The sequence below is a fragment of the Python bivittatus genome, unplaced genomic scaffold (genome assembly GCF_059951505.1).
Source record: "Python bivittatus isolate LINGU-HERP-01145 unplaced genomic scaffold, Pbiv_v1 ctg000040_np1212, whole genome shotgun sequence".
In the NCBI taxonomy this organism is placed as follows: domain Eukaryota; kingdom Metazoa; phylum Chordata; class Lepidosauria; order Squamata; family Pythonidae; genus Python; species Python bivittatus.
Window position 1 is genome coordinate 1,699,249 of NW_028277032.1, and position 22,741 is coordinate 1,721,989.

General features: G+C 43.3%; 1 protein-coding gene across 1 annotated transcript in view; it reads right to left on the minus strand.

Annotated features, from left to right (window-relative positions):
• The window catches only part of ADGRB2 (adhesion G protein-coupled receptor B2), a 143,013-nt gene that overhangs the window by 20,904 nt on the left and 99,368 nt on the right, over positions 1 to 22,741 (minus strand). The window contains exons 16-21 of the mRNA XM_088153494.1: positions 20,803 to 20,906; positions 19,079 to 19,181; positions 14,339 to 14,489; positions 12,820 to 12,889; positions 12,208 to 12,274; positions 10,624 to 10,709 (exon numbers count right to left, since the gene is read on the minus strand). Coding sequence (XP_088009620.1) covers positions 10,624 to 10,709; positions 12,208 to 12,274; positions 12,820 to 12,889; positions 14,339 to 14,489; positions 19,079 to 19,181; positions 20,803 to 20,906 — 581 coding nt within the window. The remainder of the gene's footprint in view (positions 1 to 10,623; positions 10,710 to 12,207; positions 12,275 to 12,819; positions 12,890 to 14,338; positions 14,490 to 19,078; positions 19,182 to 20,802; positions 20,907 to 22,741) is intronic.

The window sequence follows — 22,741 nt, forward strand, 5'->3', positions numbered from 1 at the left end:
CTTCCTCCCACTCCCCTGTCCCAGCCTAGTGCCTTTAAGTTATAGGCACAGCATCCATGATACCATGCTATTTTCTCTCATCTTAATTTGATCTTATGTTTTTAAATTCTGTTTTATTGGGCTAATGCCCATTGTTTCTTGATATGGTCAATAAAACTATACTATCCTGTACTGAGGATGACTGGAAGAGGCATTCAAGACATCCAGGAGGCAACAGGTTGAAGATGACTATGCTTGAGAAATGTGGTCAGTCTCTACAGTCAGTGAAGGAATATACTCTGCATGTACCCAGAGGCATATTCATCTAGAAGTCTGGCATTCCAGGGTTGAGCAGTGGCATGAAATGAGGGCTCTCCACTTCCCTGAGGTCCTTGGGTTCTTGTAGGAAGAAATTCACCAGCAAAATCCAGCTTCTTACTCCTCATTCAATCCATTTCCTTTCTCCTTCTTTAAGGCCTTCCTCCTTCACCCATCCCTGTCTTGGACTAAGTTAATCAAACCTGAGATGACCTGCAAACTCACTGCTCTCTCCTTGCCTAAACCTTGGATGAGATTCTCCTCTGGGCAGAGGACGAGGTTGCTTCCTAAACTCCATGCAGTTCTGCACAAAATCTGCAGAGGGCCCAACTAGACAGCATAGTTAAAAAAAAAAACACCTTAAAAAAGAAGGACAAAAACCAACAGCAACATAGACATGTCTAGGAAATTACCAAGGAACTCTTCATTCCCTGTTCTTCACAATAGAACTTAAGATGAGACTTGCTGGATCAGGCCAAGATCGTATCTGGGCCAACAACTTGCATCACACAGTGGACAACCAGCTGCCTCCAGAATGTTCACAAATATGGACAGGAGGTTGATGGCTGTTCCCTCTATGGTCCATAATAGGTCTGCTCTCTCTCATTCCTAAAGAGCCATTGATAATCTGACCTGCCATGAATCTGTGCAATCCACTTTTACAACCTCCCAAACTTTTTGCTGACCCCTGGCCTGAAAACAGAGAAGTCCACAGTAGCTCCACATGGTGTGAAAAAGATGGTCCTGAATCTCCACAAAGTTAGTTCTAATGGATGGATCCTGAATTCCAATATGGAATACACCCTGCATGATTTATATGTATCTGTTATGACTCCCTTTTCCCCTATTTGCTCCAGGCTAAAAAACTCCTAATGCTGGAATATTTCCACCCAGAGTTCCTGCTGCCAAATTGTCCTGCATTTCAAAATGCCAGAGGCTCAACTGTCCCCTGAGTTCGCTTTCTGAGATGATGGCCGCATTGTCTGTCAGCCGGGCATTCCATGAACCTGGGTTTCTGTCAATAAATTCTAAAATGCCTCTTGTTGAGATCTATTAATCCTGCCTGGATTGCAAACCTGGCCAACTTTTGGGGTGGGGTGGAAGTTGATTGGAGAAGACTCTAAAAAAGAGAACCCCTCTGGATGTCCCTGCTCAACTCCACACTCAACCGTCTTTATTTTTCCATGAGGATGGAAAGATTAATGGATTTTTCCAGGTGTAATGGCCTGCATTACATCCTCCTGTCTCTATCCTTTGTAAGCACTAAAAGCAAGAGAGAGAGAGAAAAAAATGTGGAAAAACAAGCAGGCAGTAGTTCATGCATGCGATTAATTAGTTTTAACTGTCTTTTAATTCCAGTGTCCCCTTCTGTGCCTTGCTTGGCTGTTAAAAGCTTGTTAAAAGAAATGCAAGGAAATGGAGCACATGTTTCCAGCCATGTAGACAGGAGAAGGCATGGCAGAAGAAAAGCAGGTGGAACTCAAGGCGGGCGGCTTGCCAGTTTGCTAAAGGGAATCAGATTTGTCTTCTTCCAAAGATCTTCTCAATTTCTTAGTGGAGGAGACCTGAGTTGCCAAAAGCCTGACTTTATTGCACCAGGGAAGGTCTCCTGCAGAAGCTTTGCTAAAACAAACAAGAGTTGCCAGCAGGGCACAGCTGCTCTCTGGGCAATCACAATCTGTAGAGGAGGCCAGGAAGTGAGCTAGGTCTAATTTGGAAGGCCACAAGCAGTTGTCGGTTTGCAAGAGAAGTGGGAAAGTGTCCCAGCCCCAGGGCTGGTGGGGTGACTTGCTTCAGCTTCCTGCCCTCAGCCAAAAGAATTGCCATTGCAAGCAATTCACACATGCACACTTTTCCCAAAGTGCCTTTTCAGCAAGCAGGGCTTTTAAAAATTGCCTTTAAAAATGAAAATCATCTTCAACTCCATTTGTTTCACTCCCTGGATGCTGATGGCAAAAAGGCTGGGAGCAGAAGGTAGCCCAGTGCATTTGCTCAGGTGCAGGAACGTCCACAGAATATGGTTAAAAAAAAAAAAGTCAAACTGGAAGCCACAACAATGTGTTGCCATAAAAGACAGCAGAGTTTGATTGCTCCACTGAGGCTCCCATTGTGATCTTTCTGACCACACCCTGAGGACTGTCAGCCTTTCCAGGTAGACCAGATAGGAAACAAGACCAGATAAACGCTACATGAGCAGAATCTTGCAAGTCTGAAAGTACAATTCTCCCACCATCTCCTTTACAGCCCAATAAATTAGGGAGGGTCCCTTCTGAGCCTCTTGCCTTACCCACTATGCAGCTGTGGGCTATGCCCCCACTTATCTGACTGTTCCCTAGGCAGCATCTCTTCGCCGATTCTCCCAAGGTCTTTCCCACATACCATTACAGGTCACCCTCGCCTCGGTGGAATAGGAGGCTCTCTAATGGCACAGAGGGAGGCCACAGCTTCCTCATAGAGAGCCCAGGCAGCCCCAAACCTTAGACAAAGTCAGGTAGCAGGTTATGGAAAACATAAAATGGCAATCAATGGATAATTCTTTAATTTACCGTGTCATTATCTTTTTTTAAAAAAAATATATCTCGGGGGTTGGGGTTCAGTTGCTCTGCTTTCATTTACTTTCAAGTGCACCCCAACAGCATCCCTGGGAGAGTCTAAAAACTCAAGAAGGTAGCTGCATCATTGAAGCCCCACCCCTTTTATGTGCATCATGCAGGCATCACAGCTAAAAAAAGGGTGGGGCTTTGCATAGCCACAAGCACCATCTTGACATTGTGACTCCCCACAGGTGTCCAGTAATAGTGTGTGGGAATGACCTTGGGAGACAGGAGGAAGAGCCATAGCCTAGACAACGGTCTGATAAATGAAATCTGAGTCCACAGGAGGGCTGGGGGTGGGGAAAGCATCTCAGAAGGGATCCTCCCTAGTTTTGGGGAGAGTAAAAGTAAGGGAGGGGAGAGGTACTTTCAGACTTGCAAGATTCTGTTACTATAGCCTTACAATAAAGATAGAGCTAGTCCTCCTGGGTGTGCTTCTTGTCTGCCCATCCCTTGGTCTGAAAAATCTGCTCTAGACTACATTTGATCTAGATCACACTGGGTCATGGCTTTTTGTGCACATTATTGGCTGTCTTGAGAAATGTCTAGATCACGAGACTGGGGAAGCTCACTGTAGGCTCTCTGTATTTTGTGGGAAGATTTCCACCCCCTTGAAACAACTTGCTAAATCTGAGTATAAGTAAGAATAAGTAAAAGGAGGAGAGGGGAGATAATTCAGTGGTAAAGATGCACTTGGATTGCAGAGGACCCACATATGGAATCTCAGGGATTTTCAGCTCCCGACTGGAAAGGGTCACTGTTGTGAAAACCCATCCCCTTTCCCCTTTTAACAGCAAACAATGCCATACTGGTCAGTCTTCTATAAGCAATGAGAGAGCTTCTGAAACCAAGGGCACCACAAGGTAGGAAAGTGTGATCCTCCAGCAAATACCCACAAATCCATGAGGAACAGGCACAGGTTTTAGGGGCAAAACATTAGGGAGAAAAATCCCCCATGAAATCCTGTATTCCTCAACAGGCTTTGTTGGTACAGAGGCCCTCAAGAGTGACCATGACTCAGAGAGCAAGAGGAAAGCCCCAGTGGAGATTAACATAGCAATGTTGGCTGTTAGGATCATTGCTGTGCTTGAAAACACAACATGCTTAGCACATTTCAAGGGCAGTCTATTGTATCAGGGATTCCTGAAGGTGAGGATAAATCCCAAGTTCTCCAATAGGTTACAGACCATCTTTTGGCCATGATGGGGAAAGGAAGAAGTGCAACAAGAAAAATCAGTTGGGCACAAACAAATGATAAAGCAAGAAACATGGGAGGCTGTGTAATGGTTTGTTCACCGACTGATCAAGATTCAAGAGACAGTGTTATAAACAACCACCTCCAAGCTCCTTCATTATCAAGGAAAAGATTCATCAGTTTGCTGGTTCATTGGAAGGCAGTAAAAAGGAAAATAAAGAAGTCTTCACCTTAATGGATTTTGGGGAATCAATTTTGGGGGGAAAAAATCAACATGGTGGCCACAACAATGTGATTTAAATTTGGTTGTTTGATTGCAGACATTTCATTATCCAATTAGGTAACATCATCAGCGCTAAGTGAGTGTGGGATTTTCTCCCTGTTTATATACAGTAGCTTGCCTTGCCAGTGTTGGTGGGGTGTGATTTTCTCCTTGGTAGTTCTACTATATATAAACAGGGAGGAAACCTCACACTCAGTAGCACTGATGATGTTACCTAGTTGGGTAATAAAACTTCGGCAATCAAACAACCCAGCTCAGAGAGCACCAAGGACTCCGCAGTTCAACCCTGAGCTTCCTATATTCTCTTCTATTAGTGTGATTTAAGCTCTATAAGCACAAATATTGTTTATGTGTCTCAGACCCTGTTTGGGGATATGTTGGTTATGATGGGAGATAGTTTGGTTGTTGAATTCTTGCTACCCCATCCCTTTCTTTCCAATCAATCTCGCTACTGTGAGATTCATGCTTGGAAAGAATCACTTTTGGTTTTAGGCAGCTGCCAAAAATCCTGGTAAGTAGAAAGGTTGGGGCATGCAGGGAGAAAGCAAACAAGAGATGGGGAAAATGCAGAGAGAGAGAAAAAAAGATGGATTAGTTGTAAAAAGGACCACCCATCAATAACTAGCATGGTGCAAATTGGGCATAAGTCCAAAGGCAGGACTGTCTCCCTTCCTGGCAAGCTGCCATTGCCTTCTGCTTTTTCAGGCTGAATGCTAGGACTATCCCACTAGCCTCTCCAAGGCAAGGGTGGGGAAGCTAAACTTCCCTCCGTCATCCCAAATAAGAGAAGGGCAGATCTTCAGGTCCTGGCCCCTTCCCGCATCAGAGGGATGGAAGATGTTGCTTGACCCCATGCACAAAAGGGGCTGAGAGCTCAACACCAAAGCAGTCTCAAGAGCGTTCACACTGCATGCAATCCATTATTGTGTATAGCAAGGGTGAGGCATATCACCTTGCTGGTGGCAAAGGTGCTCTTTCTGCCATTTTGGCCCCACCCGCTTGTGCAACCTAAGTCCTCTGGCATCAGTCCACACAAGCAGGGTCCTTTGGATGGGAAGTGCTGATTTCAGAGATGCTGTTCGTCTTCTGCTTCCTTTCCTCACCCTGCATAACTAAGTACATTTGGATTTTGGAGTGTTCACTATGCTGGAGGCTTTTCAAGGGCTCAGTGTGAGCTCTGATCAAATCCAATTTAACTGTTGTCCTCCCACCTTCCCTGCCACCCCCTCCCCTTCCCCAAGAAGGAAGTGGCTTAGCTGCAGAAAGGAGCAGCAGGAATGCCACAGCCAAATGATGCGCAAAACTTCTTTTCCTGCCGCAGAACATAAGGGGGATTTTACACCTCATACGGGAGAGTTAGTAAATAAACCCCCCAAAACAAAAACAAGATAAGAACAAATCTGACCACAACAGAAACGAAGGACAGTTAGAACTGTATTGCCTAGAATGGGGCAACATTCTAGGCCCCATAGAATGGGGCTTCTGCTTTGGAGCCCCCATAGAATTGGGGGTTCTTGGAAGCCCCCATGGAGTTGCTCTTGGAAGCCCCCATAGAATTGGCTTTTGGAAGCCCCCATAGAATTGGGCTTCTGGTTTGGAGACCAGAAGAAGTCACTCTTTGGAAGGCTGGTCTGATTCAGAAAACCACTTGTCAATGTTTTTCCCCTAGATCACAATTTTTCAGTAAACACATCACTCATAGCCTTATTGCAATAGGCTTCTAAAAATACGGGAAAGGTACAAATTTTCATGAGCTGCCACTGCAGAATCTCAGCCCTCCAAAGCACTCTAACTGTCCCACCCTGGCTAAGACAGATTACCTCCTGGATGAGGTATCTCCATCTGCCATTCTGGGGTACCAACCGAGAACAAAGTTAACATCTAAACGTGGAGTCCACAGGGCATAAGTGACATCGTATGTGTCCCTGTGAGAGTTGTGTCTCACACAGTCAGTGAGAAACAAGATCAAAGCAAATCTGAGCCCTGCAGGCCAACTTGCTCAAAAGAGGGGGCCAAGCAATCTGTTGTGTGTGGCAGGAAGGAGCATGAAAAGCAAGAGGGTCTGAACTTCATTTTTATAAATAGGACTAGTTCTTGAATGCCAGCTGGTGCCAAAATTCTTTTCATTAGGGCTCCCTAAACTTTCTTCAAGAAGTATGACTTGTTCTTAGTTCTTGGATTTTCTCATGAGCGTATCAAGGTGACATCATGACTGCAAGCAGGAAATCATATCCAGTGGGTCATTACCATCAAGGTGGGCCTCCAATTTTAGGACCCCTTCAGGATGTTTCTTCTCCTTCCTCCAGGGAAACTTATTTTTTAAAAAAATGAGGAAGAAAATCTCATGAGGAATTGTGAAAATGGGGTGCCAGTTCCAATGTGATCCTTCTCAATAGAGGGGTTGCAAACATTTCAGAATGACACTGCTTTACTTGAAAATGAGTCCCGCATGTTAACTCCTCCCCTGCCCCCCCAAAAATTTGAAATGCTCAGCCCTCTCTGTTCCAGAGACACAGTGAATGTGGAACCATAATTTTTTAGAACTCTGGCTTATCAGGAACAAGAAATGAGATAGAATTGCTCCTGTCTGTGCTCCTGCACTCTGAAGATGCCGGTCACAGGTGCTGGCGAAACGTTAGGAAACAAAACTTCAAGAACACGGCCACACAGCCTGGAAGACCCACACCAGCCATAAGATAGAATTTGTTTGTTGCTCCGTCTTCCCTCCTCCTCTGACTTCCTTGCCCTTTTAGATTAACATTAATCAGAATCAGAATCCTTGGTCTATTGCTCTCCTACATGCCAGAACTGGAAGCCAAGAACAAATCTTGGCTTCAGATTTTAGCTAGTTACAAGAGCAGCTATACAGATATCTTGATTCCAACAAATGCGTTAAAAATATAGATTAGAGTTATGCAGTAATGAGAATTGGAAGCAAGAACCTCTGCGAAACATTCCAGATGCAGCCACAACTGGATGATCAAAGCCCTTCGCCTTTTCACACATGCCACAGACAGGCCGTACTAAAAAATTGAGTGGGATTTTGATTAAGCATGTGTGGCTGCCCTCTTGACTTTTTTGATGCTCTCCTTCCTAAACAAAAGCCCCCAGTTCAAAGAGGAAAAATTGCGGTGGGCCCAGGAATATATAAAGCTTCTTTTGAGAATATGCTAAACCCAATGCTTCTTTTCTGTGACTTCGTGGCAGCTGTGGAGGGCAACCATGTGAGCCAAGGATCTAGGAATTGGGATCTTGAACCACTCTATTCTAGATTACTCTGATTGGTTCACTCCAGGGTGTGCAGAATTGTAGAGAGTAACGGACACGACCCTGATGGAAATATGTGGGAATTGTTCATTAGGCAAAAGGGACTGAAACATTTTTACGTCCAGAATGAGATAACATTCAGAAGCAGCTTGGGCAGAACCCTTCCTGATTCACTGAACTGTAAGAAGGAGCAGGAGGTTCAGCACAATCAGACTTGTAAGATTCTGTTATTAGAGATCATCTCAATAAACGTAGTTTTAGCCTTCCTGTGGAGTTGTTTTCTGGTCTGGTCTACCTGGGGGGATAAAAAAATCTGCCCCCGAGCCAGGTAAGGCTTTCAAAGACCTTGGTGCCTTGGAATCCTTTCCAAATTGACACCTGTGTGCAATTTTTAATGCGTGAGAAGGGGAAAATATTTAAGGTGTGGGTTGTGTGTGTGTGTGTGTGTGTGCCTTCAAGTCAAGATTCTTGGCAACTACACAGAGAAGCCCCTGAAGATTTCTTGGCAGCATTTTCAGAAGTGTTTTGCCCTGGCCTTCTTCTTCCTAGAGCTGAGAGAGAGGGGTGGCTCAAGGTCACCCAGCTGGCTTTGTGCCTAAGGTGGGACTCAAATTCATGGTCTCCTGGTTTCTAGCCTGGGGCCTAAACCAGTGTTCCTCAACCTCAGCAACTTGAAGATGGGTGGACCTCAACTCCCAGAATTCCCCTGGGGAATTCTAGGAGTTGAGGTCCACCCATCTTCAAGTTGCTGAGGTTGAGGAACACTGGCCCGAACCACTACACCAACCTGCCTCTCATTAAAGATATAAATGGAGAGTAATTTTATGAACGATATATAATTAATGTAATTTTAGCTGAACGTAAATTTAAGTTTTATTCAGTTTAGCTTCTCTGCTGGATTTTCGTGGCCCCTAGGGCACCACTCAGAGGGCCACCCGACTTTAGCCACCTGTCTACTGAAAGAAGCCAAGCAGGAGCTTTGTTTGCTCCTGATCATCCTCATGTGAGAATGGGCCATTCCCTTTGGCACTCTACATGGGATGGGCAACTCTCCTTGGGTTGAAGCCACAAGACCTTACCAGAAGGGGTACCGTCTATTTGATTAGCCTTGGGGGTTTTTTTGTTTTTTGTTTCTGGCAGCAGGGGATGGGAGAAGAGATGGCGAAAATGCTCTAGGGGGCATTGCTACGAGCTTCTTTTCTTTGCCACCTTTCCCAAAGAATCTCTTCCACCTGCCCTTTTCTCCCCCTTCTGCTCCTGTGTCTGTTCTTCTTCTTGAATTAGAGGCACAGACAAAGCGCCAATAAGTACCAAGCTGCAGATCCTGGGATATTTTTTATTTATTTTATTTGTTAAATTTACATCTTGCTTTTCCTCCAGGAATATGATGTCAGCCTTACTAGGTAGACTAGACAGGAAACACAACCAGATGAGCTAATTTTACTTTGTTGTAAAGCTACATTAAGAGAATCTTGTAAGTCTGAAAGTACAAATCTCCCCCTGTCTCCTTTACAGCCCAAGAAAGGAGGGAGGGTCTTTTCTGAGCCTCTTGCCTCACTCACTGTGCAGCTGTGAGCTATGTTCCCTCTTATCTGACTGTTCCCTAGGCACCATCTCTTTGCCCTGTGTCCCAAGGTCTTTCCCACATAACATTACATATATATACAAGCCCTTCACCTGAGAGAAACTGGTCCAAATCTCCCCAATCCTAGTCCAACACCTTCACTATGACACTACAAGACTAGCGGGCTCAATTCTATTCATAAGCTGCTGTGTAGAAAAGACCACATAGGAGAGGATGCTCCTCTTATCTAACTCAAGGTCTGACTTTGTTTGGAATGAAGAAGACAGGACCATGATGTCAAAGAGGATAGGGCTACATCAAACTTATTAGTGGAGAATAAGAGTTTCTGTGAAGATCCACTTCTGCTAAGGTGACTATGTCTATACTGCAGTTTTCATGTGTTTCCCACCTCAACATGGCGCCCACCCAAATCTGGCTGCACAACTGGAGGGATGTAGGTCACACAAAAAGGTTTTAAGTCTGATTTCTCATTCAAAAAACCCTGTCCATTACTTATTTTCAGGGGTATATTATCTGCAAGAGTTAAGAAAAAAATGCATTGCACTTCAAAAGGCTTCTATGCCTACATATGCACACATACAAGATATGCTAAATGTATTGATCTTCCACTGCCAGCTGCAGTTCCATTCTAGAGCTGTATAATAAATCTCCATCCAGCCCCCAAGCTTAAAAAATCTAATTCCTGATGTATTCATAAATACCAAATACTGGGGACATACCCCAGAAGGACATATGCTTCTTTAACATGCAGCAATCAATGCAGGATATTGACTATCCTCTTGATTTTAGCCCCACATTTGGGGATAATAGGACAAGATGTGCTAAGTATATTGATTTTTCACTGTCAGGCATAGTTCTACCATACAGACGCCACTGAATTTTACCTAAATCAAAAATACAAAGTGACTTCCAAGAATCCTCTTAGGAATACATTTGTCAAAGTGTCGCGGGATGCTAAAAATATTATTTTAATTAATATGAGCAACATTTCAAAAGGCTGAGCGAGGGTCTGGAGGCATTTGGAGAAAGTCTTAGATACCTACACATTGCTACCAGATTCACAAGGAATTTGGGGGGCTCTGCGGAGGCCAATTGTTCTTGTACACATTGTTTTCAAGATATGCTCAAGGAATCAGATTCAAGGAGGGATGTTAAAAACTCTTATATTCTATTCCCCCTCTTCCTTTTCCTTTTGCTCTCTCTCAGTGTCTTCACTCTGTTAGGCAGAGAGGGTGGGGAGGAAGCATGGGGGCTTCTACAATCCCAAGATGGAAGTTTCAACGAGAAGAGCGGTGACAAATTTGATAAATCAATAAAATAAATAAATAAACCCGCTCAAAAGAGGGGCTCTTTCTCCCTGTGTTGGTGCTGGACTATGTCCGGCGATTGCACAGAGCCTTACCCAGCTCGCTGCTTTTTGGACTTATCTGAAATGCCATCTCGAGACACCAGCTTGTTGAAGACGATGATTCCAATTAGCATGTTGACCTGGGTGGAGAGAAATTTGTGATAAGCCGGGACCGTGGGCTCTTTCCTTTCTAGACCACTGTTTGCTGTAACGTATAGGACTTAGTATAAAGTGACTGTAACAACATAAAAGCAAATGCACCACAAGAAAAGGAAATCAGTGCAGCAACATTCCCCTGTTAAAAAATGCATGCTCAGTTTGATGAAAGAGGATTGGCTTTCTGGCATTGCTTTCAAAGAAGGCGAGAATATCAGTGAAATTCACCAGGGTGGAAAGCATTGTTCTTGTACTTCCTGAATAACTAGATAGACAAGAGATGTGTGTGAATATCTTGTTTTTTCATTATACCATAACCTCTTTTGTTCTCTGCAGTGTCTCTGGCTTCACCACTTACTAGAGAAAGGCATTACACGGGGAACTCATCATAAGAAGCTCTCCTCCACCATCTCTAATAAGAAAGTAAGATTTAAAAAACAACAGTCCAATGAGAAATTCTAAATACGGTAAGTTCTCAAGGACTTTGAAAACAAGTTAATGAAAAAAGAAACCTTTTTCACAGGGAAGTGAACTTTGTAAACTAGAACAGCTGGGTTTAGTAGTTGTTATGTAGGCTTTTCAATCCCAGTTCTCTTTAGTTTTTAGCCACGCATTGTATCACTATTGGAAGATATTATCTGTGTTTGGAATGTTGTATCTCAAGAGAAGTGGTATCATTTTTATACTGCAAAATCAGATTAAGCTAGACAAGTATGAGATTCAGCAAGATCCTGGCTAAATGAGGCATAGTGCTAAGATATGTTTAAGTTTGGTCTGTTGAATAAGCACCAGTAATAAGGGTTCATATGGCACACTAGATAATTCAAGACCAAATTATCCACACTGTGTCTAATAGCCCTGATCACAGTTTCCAGGGATGGAAATGAAGACAGAAGGTCCCTTTCCTTCTCAACCCAATTTGGACAAACCCTACAGTATGGTGAAGACATCATAACTTTGTTCTCAAAAACTGAGGAAGTGGGACAAATTCCACTCTTTAACATGGCTGGCTCTTCATGCAATTTTGGTGATCACAAAACTCCCCAAGGAGGGCTGTTTTCCTGCACCAGTCCAAACAATTCCTCCTGTTCCCAAGAAGATGGGAGGCAACCTATCCTGCTCCCATCCTCGCCTGGTTAAGAAATGTCCTAAGGAACTCAACATCAATGGGAAAAGTTAGGGACATCATCAGGAGTGGGTTGGATAGCCTGGACGTCACATTTTCCCCCACCCCCTTGCTTCCTCTCTCTCTTTTGCATTGGGGATGAGGTAGCAGAATGTGAGGGCATGGAGGGATAATTTTTTACCAACTCAAGTTGTGCAGGCACTTGGAATTCCTTGCAAAAAAGTGTGATTTTAAATGAGCCCTTATAGGTTCTTGCCTGCCAGCATCAGTCAATGAAATGGAAAACCCACAAATGAGAATGAGACCAGCCCCTGAGTCAGATCCTTGGCACCCTAGAAGGGTCACTGGGCTCCTACCAGAACAATCACAGCAGCAGGACCCACAAAGGCATACAGCAATCCTCCTTCAAGGGACAGCCAGCAGCTGGAGAGAAAAGGAAGACTCACTGTTTCAAAACCAAAGAAGAGCAGGAACAAGGATCCAAAGACTTAGCAACTCTGATGCTAAGTGACAATCCCATCTTGTCTTAGTCCCACCTTCTCTAAAGAAGAGATCCATGTCTCTGTAACTTTATATGGTGATTCTCTGAATGCTCAAAAGGATCTTATAGTGATCAGAAGACTATCAGCCAGGGATGGCACCTAATAACTCTCTGGCCAGGTGGTAATTTAAAAAATTAGGATGGAGGCAGTAAGCAATCACTCCAGTCCAAAGTTATGAGAAAGTGTTATTTAAAGTCAGGAAGAAAAAATAGGCTCACTGGACATTGACCAGTAAGGTGACCTCCCATCCCCCTCATCCTCATCAGATGATGTTTGATCTTTCCAGTTTGGATCTCTGCACCTTGAAGTCCCACCTCCCTCTCACCTTCATGGAATTGGCAAGCACTGAAAGTGGGGTGATGGTTCCACACTGCATTAGTTCCGAATTTCTTCCCTCCCCAACCCTTCCATCCCAGTGAAACCTACTAGTTGGCTGTCCCATATCCTTTGGTCCGAGTGAAGCCAACTGAAACGGCAACCACCAAGGCTGGCAGACCTGGACAAGAAATAGACAAAAACGTCATTCGTATGACTACTGCCCATTAAGAGATACCATATAGAGCAAGAATACTGATGCAAGTACAATATATAATATTAAGAATTCAGCACAGAAAGTGCGTAAACAGTTGATCTAGCAGACACAGAAATAATAAAAGAAATAAACTCTACTCAGGAAAGGGGCTAATCACTAAGGGGCCACCACACTGAATAGAGCAGTGTTGTCCAAACTTGGCCACTTTAAGATGAGTGGACTTCAACTCCCAGAATTCCCCAGCCAGCCATGCTGGTTGGGGAATTCTGGGAGTTGAAGTCCACTCATCTTAAAGTGGCCAAGTTTGGACAACACTCGAATAGAGCAAACTGGTGTCCCAGAAAGCCACTGGATCAAATACAGAATACAGGGGCCGGCTGTCCATGATCCCTATAGAGTTCAGAATCCCCAAATGAAATGTTTGAATGAATTCTGTTAAAAAGGCAAAACCTTGTGAAATGGCCACATTTTGCAAGATCCCAATATTCTCACAAGAAAGGGTGAGAATTTGCAGGGGACAACTCTGAAATCTTGAATGATTTTTGCCAAGAATGGTGAAAGGTCACGAAGTGGCAAGAGTTGACTGTGTGTGTGTGTATACGCACACATGTGCACCCACATACATGTGATGGAATGTCTAGGAGATCCTGGGGATATGGAGGACAGAGAAGGACCATTATGGGAGCGGGGTTCATACAGAAAAGTTTCCTTAGCGCAGGGAAGGGGGAAGTGTGAGAAAGAGACTCAGCTTTAATTACTCTAGGTATAAGTTGATCTGGAAGATCATTCCCCAAATCCAAGCGGTTCTTCTTTCCTGAATTTGTTAGCCTTGAAGGGCTTGATGCATGCTTGCCATTTAAAAATGTTGTCTCCCCACATCCACCCCTTATCAAACAGGTTACAGGAGGAAGGATCTTGGTTAATCATCTGGAGAAACCTTTTAATGATAAAACAGTTTGATACTTCAACCAGTTAAAGAATGACAGTTGGAGATCTTTAAGGAAAGGCCAAGCAATACTGTGTCAAAGACATCTAATTCCGGATTTCCTAACTTGACTATGCAGGTGGATTACAGTCATTAAGCCTCACTGTGATTTGGGGACTTGATCCATCAACTGGATTTTGCACTCACTGGTTGTGTTCACACAACATGCTTAAGGTGGCTCCTAAGTTAGCCTCATTTTCAGGGTTTACACAACAAACACATGGATCCAAAAGCTAACCTGGGCCTTGATTCACATAACATGCTAAGTTGCCCCAAAATAAATGATGGTTAACACCAACTAAGCTTAGCATATTGTGTGAATGCAGCTGCTATGCCTTTTGCTGACCTGGTTGAAGATGTTGTGTGAAGGCAGCCATCCAGTGATGAACCAAGGGCATTCTAGATCAGAATGAGAATTTCTCTCTTACCCCATCCGAGGCAGAGGAAGCGTTTACGAACTAGCCGTGTTCGGATTCTACCAATCACAGCCAAGTAAGATTGCCAAGCCTCTGTCAGCACCCAACAGAAGGAAGAGAGGAAGAAGAAGTGGAGGAAGGCTGCTGTCATGGTGCAGATGCCCTGGAGGGGAAAGAAAACAGGAGTCATCCGGGTGAAGAGGAAGAGAGCCTTTGTCATGAAAGGTGTTTACTTAGAAGTTTCTGTTCCTAATTATGGAAATACAAAAATGACAAAGTGTGCATTGTGTGACCCAAGTCTGAAAGTGTAGAGCTTGCATTGGGCTGTTGTGGTGTAGCAACACCCACCCCTCCCTTGTCTTTCCTGCAGACCCCTATGCATTTCGTACAACGTATGCATCTTGCCAAGGGAGATCTGGTTTGGAATTCTATTTAATGACAACGATATTAATAACAACAATGATGCTATTCATAGTGATGATACCAACTAGCCTTTATTGCCCATTTTAGATATTCAGTGCAGTGTACATCTGTGGTGCAGTACTGACCACCCTGTAAGGCAGGCCAATACGATTATTTCCTGACTGCTCAGCAGAAGACCATCCTTGAGTTCACACTCAAGTCACCACTTCCAAACCAGGAACTTCCCATCTCAACCTTATCATCTGTTTAGCTTTCTGCAACCCCCATCCATTCCCAGATCATGGCCATGCTAAGATGGAATTCTGGAAGATGCAGCTGCAAACATCTGGAGGACACATGCCACAGGGAAGACTGCTATACATTAAGGAGCAGTGCTTTCTTCCCCCATGACACTCATCTGATACATCTTAATACTTTATCATATAAGAACATTTTTATTGCACATGAAGTCGCAAGGTTTCATACAGCAGCCATAACTATCTGTAAACAGCTGACTACGGCTTTACTTGAGCAATATTTTTACTTTTTTGTAGTTTTGACCTCCTTGGCATTTGTTACTCCATCTACTCTTGTACTGCTTGTTTCTGACCTCCGATGGTAATTAAAAAGTAGTTCTCTCCTTAGCCCATGACATCATCATTATTTCAGCTGCAGAGCTGTGATGTCATCCAGAAAATCAAAGGAATCACTGCAGCAACCAAGTAGGATTGAAAGAGCCATGTGAGCAACTGCAGCTGATGGCCATTGAGAGCACAAGGGAGGAAGGAGAATGGAGCAGAGAAGGATGGCGAGAAAACAAAAGGAAGATGTTTGCAAATGTGCTGGAAATGGAAGGTGCATCTTTGGCACTCCTTAAAAAGGAACACCAAATGAGAAAGGTTGTTTCTACAATGCACGAGCACCATGGGCATTGTTTAAATGGTTTCATGTGCAATGTATACCTAATGCTCCTAAAGCATGATGCTCAGCCTGTTGTTTGCTTGCAGATTGACATTTATTGAATTTAAGAGCAGGCCCTCGAGACATCATTGGGCTGAATTTCAACCCTCAGAAATGATCCACCCAGTTTTTCTTCACTGTTCAGTTTTTGCATCAGGTTGCATAGTGGTTGCTGTCCCAACTCCCCCCTCCCCCCCAACCCACATCTCCTCCGGCTTTAATCAATCAATGGCTTGATTAGGTTTATGGGTAGACAGACAAGGTGGCAAAAGGACATACAGTATCTGGCTCAAATCTATGGTCTGAAAAAGGAGTTGAATCTTCCCTATTATTGCACATATGGGGGACACAAAATGCATCACCACGTGAGTGTGTTCATTGAGGAAATAAGAAGTCAAACCCAACACAAGTTGGGATCATAAGGCTGGGCAATGTCCACTAGTCATGTGCTGAGCCCTTCCAAAAGATTGACAGCAACCTGCTTTAGCAGACCATGTTGGGTGTCATGACCAACCTGGAGTCTAAGGAGGAAGACAAAGAGATAGAAAACACCAAAAGCCACAGAACCACTTTTTTCTTACCCAGGAATCCAGTTCCAGGGTTTATGACTTATTGCAGCGTGTGAATCCAAGCCATAGGTGTTGATTCTCTGGTAAATATGTGGCTGAAGTAAGACTTCAGCCAGAAATGTCTTGCCTTCACTTTGTATCTTCAGCTATTCTATGACAGGAGGTCTTTCTGGTGGCATCAGAAAGTGCAGGTCTGGCCAAAATTGTCCCTTTGAATCAGCACAGAGAGTCAAGTCTTCATGAATGCTTGTGGTCTCCTTTCTGTCTCTCTCTCTTGCACAAACACATCATTATCAGTGTCTGGAAACATCAAAGCTTGGTCCCACTGTATGGGCCATGCACACCTTGCTTCAAAAACACATCAGCTGCTGGGTGTAAATTGCTTTCAATTCTCCAACCACTCACCCACTCCATGAGCTATAAATGGAGTTTTGTAAAGAGACTGCAGCAATACAATAGAACATCTCTCATCCCTAGAACACATGTTTTATTTTATTTCATTTTATTTTTCCTGGCCCTTTCTTCTCCTTTCAAACAGATTCTGCGGAAGAAAGAACGGTTGCGTGGGCTGTCTACTTTGATGGACCAAACTTGCAAAGACTTTAAACATGCTATAAAAAGCTGTCATTCCGCTACAGTACTTTTAGAAAGCAGCAAAACATTCACTTCCACACAACAGTGACGACAACCCACCGTAACCAACCCTTTTCTCTGGTTCCAGGCCTTGTTCAAAAGCAGTGATTCCTTCAGTTTTACAAGTATTTCCTTAGCAAGACAAATCTGGTCTGCCCAAACCATCACCAGCTCCTGTGGTGGTACATACATGTCCTTCCTTGCTTTTCTTCTGCTTATAATGGGCTTTCTCTGGTACAACAAGAGAAAATGCTACAGGGCAGTGATTTATTATGCAGAAGGCTGTTTGCCAATGAGTCAGGCAATGACTGGTACGCTGCCTCTAGGGTTGAGAGAGTTGCTACAATAGTCTTTGATCTCCCTGAGTCAGATTAAGCTGGCAGAGTTACAAGGAAGAGTTGGGAGGTACGGCGTGCGCAGGCCCAGAACTATCGCAGCGAACGGAAGGAAGATTTCAGATCGGTTCTTCTCCCCAAGGGTGAAACTAAGCAGAGTAGGGCTATTTATTACTTTGGGTGAGCACTTAACATTTTCCCCCAGCTCTTTGGTCAAGGAGAAGCTGTAGGTTTCCAAATGTACGTAACCAACTGGAACGGAAATAAAAGCCACAGAAAAAGGGTATGCACACTATTGCTGGTCTTAAGAAACTGAAATTAATTGTGCTGAAGAAGTTGGAATGGAAATGTTGAGAGGAAAAGAAAAACAAGGAGTAGGGTACATGGGTAACCTTGATTTACAGATGAGGGGGCTAACCTATTTAACACAGTAAACACACACATACACACACACACATTTTATACACAGACACACACACACACACACTTTGATATTAGGTGATGGAGATATTAGTGCAGTACAGCATTTCAGATTTTTTTTTCTTTTCAAAAGGGCTTTGGAACACACAGAGATACCAGCATTAATCTGCAGCTTTTCTTCTTCTTTTTGAATTTTAAACACAAAAAAACAACCCCTTCTTATATCTCCAACAGAGAAAAAAGATAGTGATTGCACAGTGAAAAAAAACAAAAACCTAGATATATTATAGTGATTAAAATAAATTAAACATGACAAAAACAGAAGGAAAGAAAAAAATAGCAGGAAGAAAGATCTATATAGGAACTACAATATAAAGTTAATTCGACCCTTAAGCTTACCATGAAATCTAGACCGTATCAACATAGTGTATCATTTTGAGAACTTTCAAAAATAGGTTGGCGAATTCATATTCTGGATCTGTTAAACAACCTTTAAGTTTCTTATAACACAAGAAATCCAGTGGCAAAATCCATTCCCTGTTTTAAGCATTCTTTGAGGGATTCAATACACACAAAATTGTATTTTCAGATGAATTAATTTCATTTTTAAATTGTGAGAAGTCTATTTCACATTTCTTAATACCTGGACCTATTGATTCTCCAAAATGGGGTATTCCAATTCTTCATTTTACATTTACACACACACACACACACACACACACACATATATATATACATATACATATAATTAGAATTTTTCAATTCACTAAAAAGGCACAGAGAGGATGGGGGAAAGGTTAAGATGAAAATTACTAGATAGAGAGATGGGCAGAAGGCATAATTCTATGTTTTCTTTATTTTATCTTTTCTTTTCATTCTTTTTTTGTATTCTTTTTTTATTAGTTTACTTTTTGATTTCTTGTAAAACTGAATTGTTACTTTCCATTCAAGCAAGTCTTTAAAGCAGCCGCATCTTTTCCTAGATTGCATGACTGCCCAGCACCCTTGGATCTGAAGCACTGCACAGCGCTAACATCTCTATGTTTGAAACAGAACAATGAAACATACACTTTGGGAATGCATTATAATCCACAATAACTCACAAAGCTTCAGAGAAACAAAAACCTGCCTTTGTCAATGCCCTGCCAAACCCCTGATTGACAGAAAAACTACCAGGAAGATAAACTAGTAACCAGGAAAATGATTTTATTTTTAATTAAGTGCCATCATTTTAGGCTTGAAGTGCCTAAATTAGAAGGCAAAATGTTGCACATTTTGAAAGCTATTCCAATTTGGTCTATTTTTTTCTGACTTTCCATCAAAAACAAGGGCACCCAATAAGAAAATCCGTAAGGGACATCCAAAAGCAGAGTGTAACTAAACACAAAAGCATGGCAGAAGATGTGCTCCTGTTTGGAAGTGACGTCTCTCACCTTACTAAGCATCTGGGACTGTCCCACCAGGATCAAGACATTGGAGGCCAAAATGGAGACACAAAAATTCAGAAGAATGATGGAACGTTCAGATTTGATAAACCTGGAAAACATAAAAGCAGGTGAGTGACTCTCTTTTGAGATATCTGGCCCTGAATCTGATTATCTCTGTGCTCATACAGGTAGTCCTTGGTTAACGACGGTAAATTGGGACCAGAATTTCTGTCGCTAAGTAACGCAGTTGTAAAGTGCAATGTCAGGTGACCACACTGCTTAGCCACAGCAGTTCTGGCACTTCCAGTTGCTGTTGTTAAGCGAATCCCACACCATTGTTAAGTGCAACATCACATTGTCACCATTTGTGACCTCCTGCCAGCTTCCCCACTGACTTTGCTTGTTGGAAGCCAGCAGTGAAGGTCGCAAATGGTGGTCACATGACTGAGGAGTGCTCCAACACTGTAACTGCGAGCCACCAAGTGCCTGAATCACGATCATGTGACTGTGGGGACACAACTATGAGGACTGGTCATAAGCACCACTCATTCAGCGCTGTCATGAGTTCAAACGGTCGCTGAACAAGTGGTTGTTAACCTATATGGGTTTTGTAAGGCTACAGGAGCATGAGGGGAAATATTTATTTATGTATTCACTGCCTGGTGCTCCTGCAAGATTTAATGCCACACAACAATTGTAGGGTTCTTTTTTTAGAATTAGCAACAACTCCACCCACACCACCATCATGTATAGTGTTGATTCTATGGGCGGGTGAACGCTGATTCCGCAGCTGTTTTGTTTGTGGAGGGAGGAGAGCTTTCATAAGCTTTTGTGGTATTGTGGGATGAGCCCAAAGGAAAACGTCTCCCACGGTGCGCACATAATGCTTTAAGAAGGCCTCTGTGGGTAGTTCCCAAACTCTTGTTTAATCTTCAGTAATTGTTACCTCTGCCTGTATCTTCTCAATCTCAAATGTGGAATAGATCCAGGGTTTCAAAAGTGGGAGTCAGAACGAAAAAACCATCCTTTTCCCTCCTTGGCGGATGAAATTAAAATTGAATTTTAATTTAACCCTTAGTTAAAATTGCTGCAAACGGTTCGTGTCTGTTAAGGACGGCTTTGTTTCGTTTTACCCTGTTCCCCTCGATGCCTGTTGCTGAATACAGAGGTCTTGAAAAACTAGGGGGTAAACATAATGAGTGACAACAAATCAGGGTCTTCAGATCTGGCACCAAATGTCTTAATGGACCCTCAACATCAAATGTGAAAATTAAAAGAAAAGAGTATCGAAGGGGCCAAGTTTGATAGTCTAGGTGGCCAATGTGTTTTATGTTGGTTCTAACTGTCAGGTTCAGCCCAAAGAACTCCCCGAGACAGTGCAGATACAGTTCTGTTGCGTTTATTAGCTTCCACCTCAAGACAGAAATCTCTCCAGACTGAATCTAACTTCCCAAGCCAGCAAGGCAAAACACTGTGAAATCCGTAGGGTGGTGCCAGTCTCATCTTCTTAAACTTCCCACACTCCTGTTGGGGGCTAAGGGAGTGCTTATCTCCCTGAGCGTGGCCTTCATCCAACCATTCCTTCACACAAACACAGGAAATCACTCCCATCCCAAATGCCAATTGTGTCTATGGTCCTGCTTTACTGTATGTCTGCACCTACTGTTGAGATTAACCAGGGGTAGTTTTTTGCAAGCCTACTTCTAACCATGGCTTTTGGGCCAACGTACCTCCAAAATGCTGCATAGATCGCTAACAAGGTCAGCAAAGCCATACAGGACACTGCACAGCCAATCATGAGAGGGACTGAAGGAGAACTGCCAGAATCCATGGCCTGTAAGGGGAGAGAAGAGAAAGGAGGAGGAGATTGCCTGGTTGCAAAGGAGGCAGCTGGTGATGGAGGAACTCCACATTCAAGGGAGACACAGCCACCACAGTATGAAGTGCATGAACATTTCTGACCAAAAGCAAGCCAAGCTCTGCTCCTTAGCCAGAGGAACCAACCTTGGCTTGAGGAAAGATTTTGCTCCAAACTTTCCTCCTCTTTATGAAACAATAGCTATAGAGTGCAATTTGACTGTGTGTCTGCATGCACCCAACATGCTTACCCTGGATTGCAGATTAATCCATTATATGGGTTTACTGAACACACTGAACCTCAGTTTAACTGAATGGGTTCATTTCTCATAACCTATGCAGCTCTAATAAGCAAGCTTAGCACATCGTGTGAATGCAGTCAAGATGGTTTTATCTAACCTGGTTGAGCATGTGTGTGTCTGTGCATGTGAGGAAGTCTGGAACCACAGATGGTGCTAAACCATGATTTGCAGCCATGGCTTCCTGCAGCCATGAGTCCTAAATTACTTTAAGCTGCAAACTCTGGTTTACAAACCAGAATGAACAGATTCCCAGGACACACAAATGCCAGAGTCAAAATACTACGTTATGGCTTAGTCCAATGCATGAACCCAGCCTGTCTGAATGGCTTAGGATGAATTTGTACTAGAAGCATTGGCTATCTATGTGCCCTTTGACTGTCATAACATCCCTCAACAAATCCTGAAATTTATAGTTTGTTGATGGTGCTGTTACTTGGTCAGCCTCCTCCTTTCAAAACTACAATTCCCAGCATTTAGTGACTGAAGAAAAGAGAGTCTAAGTCTCTGATCTGCTTTGCTAATGAATGTCAGAGTCCCTCTACTGTTGGTGAGTAAATCCAAGTTTTTGGTTTTTTTTTTAAAACCCAATGTGTTGTGATAGGACCTCATGCCTTCTCCAGAGCATAACCCCTTCTTTAACAAGAAGGAAGGATGTGACTTTGGAACAACTGAAGTGGGAACTCATCTGCCTCTGTTTTTCATCAGGATACACATGTTTGGGGGTCTAGACGGGGGTGGAACTTTTTGTTTTCTGCATGCTAAAGGATGGTTTGCCATCTCCTTGCCAACAGATCAGGCTTCTGGAGTACCAATATTGCAGCCAACAAGGGAAGCATGAAAGAGACCAAATCATTCTGGGCAAAAAATGTGGAGAGTTGCTTTGCCATCACTGTTAATGGAGGCAGCAAACCAGGATCCCACAGCATGCCCTCAAGGTGAGTCCCTCCCCAGCGCTAAGCCCTGAAGACTGGTTAATCGTGTTATAAATTTCAGTGGCATTGAAAGAGAGCGTGGGGGATGAGAATCATCAGTGAGGATCATTTCATGTGCTTTGCCACAGAATTTTAAAAGAAGTCTGGATGTGGGAAGAATTCAGAGATTGAAAAAAAGAGGGTGAAAAATGTGGGGATGCTTGGAGAAAAAGGAACTTGCAGGAGGTGGCAACTGAAAGGAGAAAAGGAATCAGACAGTAATTTGAGGTGGAGAGGGGAGACAGTGGCCAGTGGTTAAAATTGCTAAAAAGGGAAGACTTGGGGGCTCCCTGTCACCCACAATGTCTCAGAAGCCCCCTCCCCCAATTCCCAAATGTTGTGGGAAGAGAGCTTGAAGAATTCACAAATACAGAAAGAGTCTGCACACATACCGAAACACTCTTTTCATCAATTATTTCTTCACACCCACTCCTCGGTTAGTGACTACCTTGTTTACTGACCATTTGCAAATAACGGACAGTAATAAAAAAAATCATTTTATGACCAATGTGCACATTTACAACCAAATTTCAAGCACC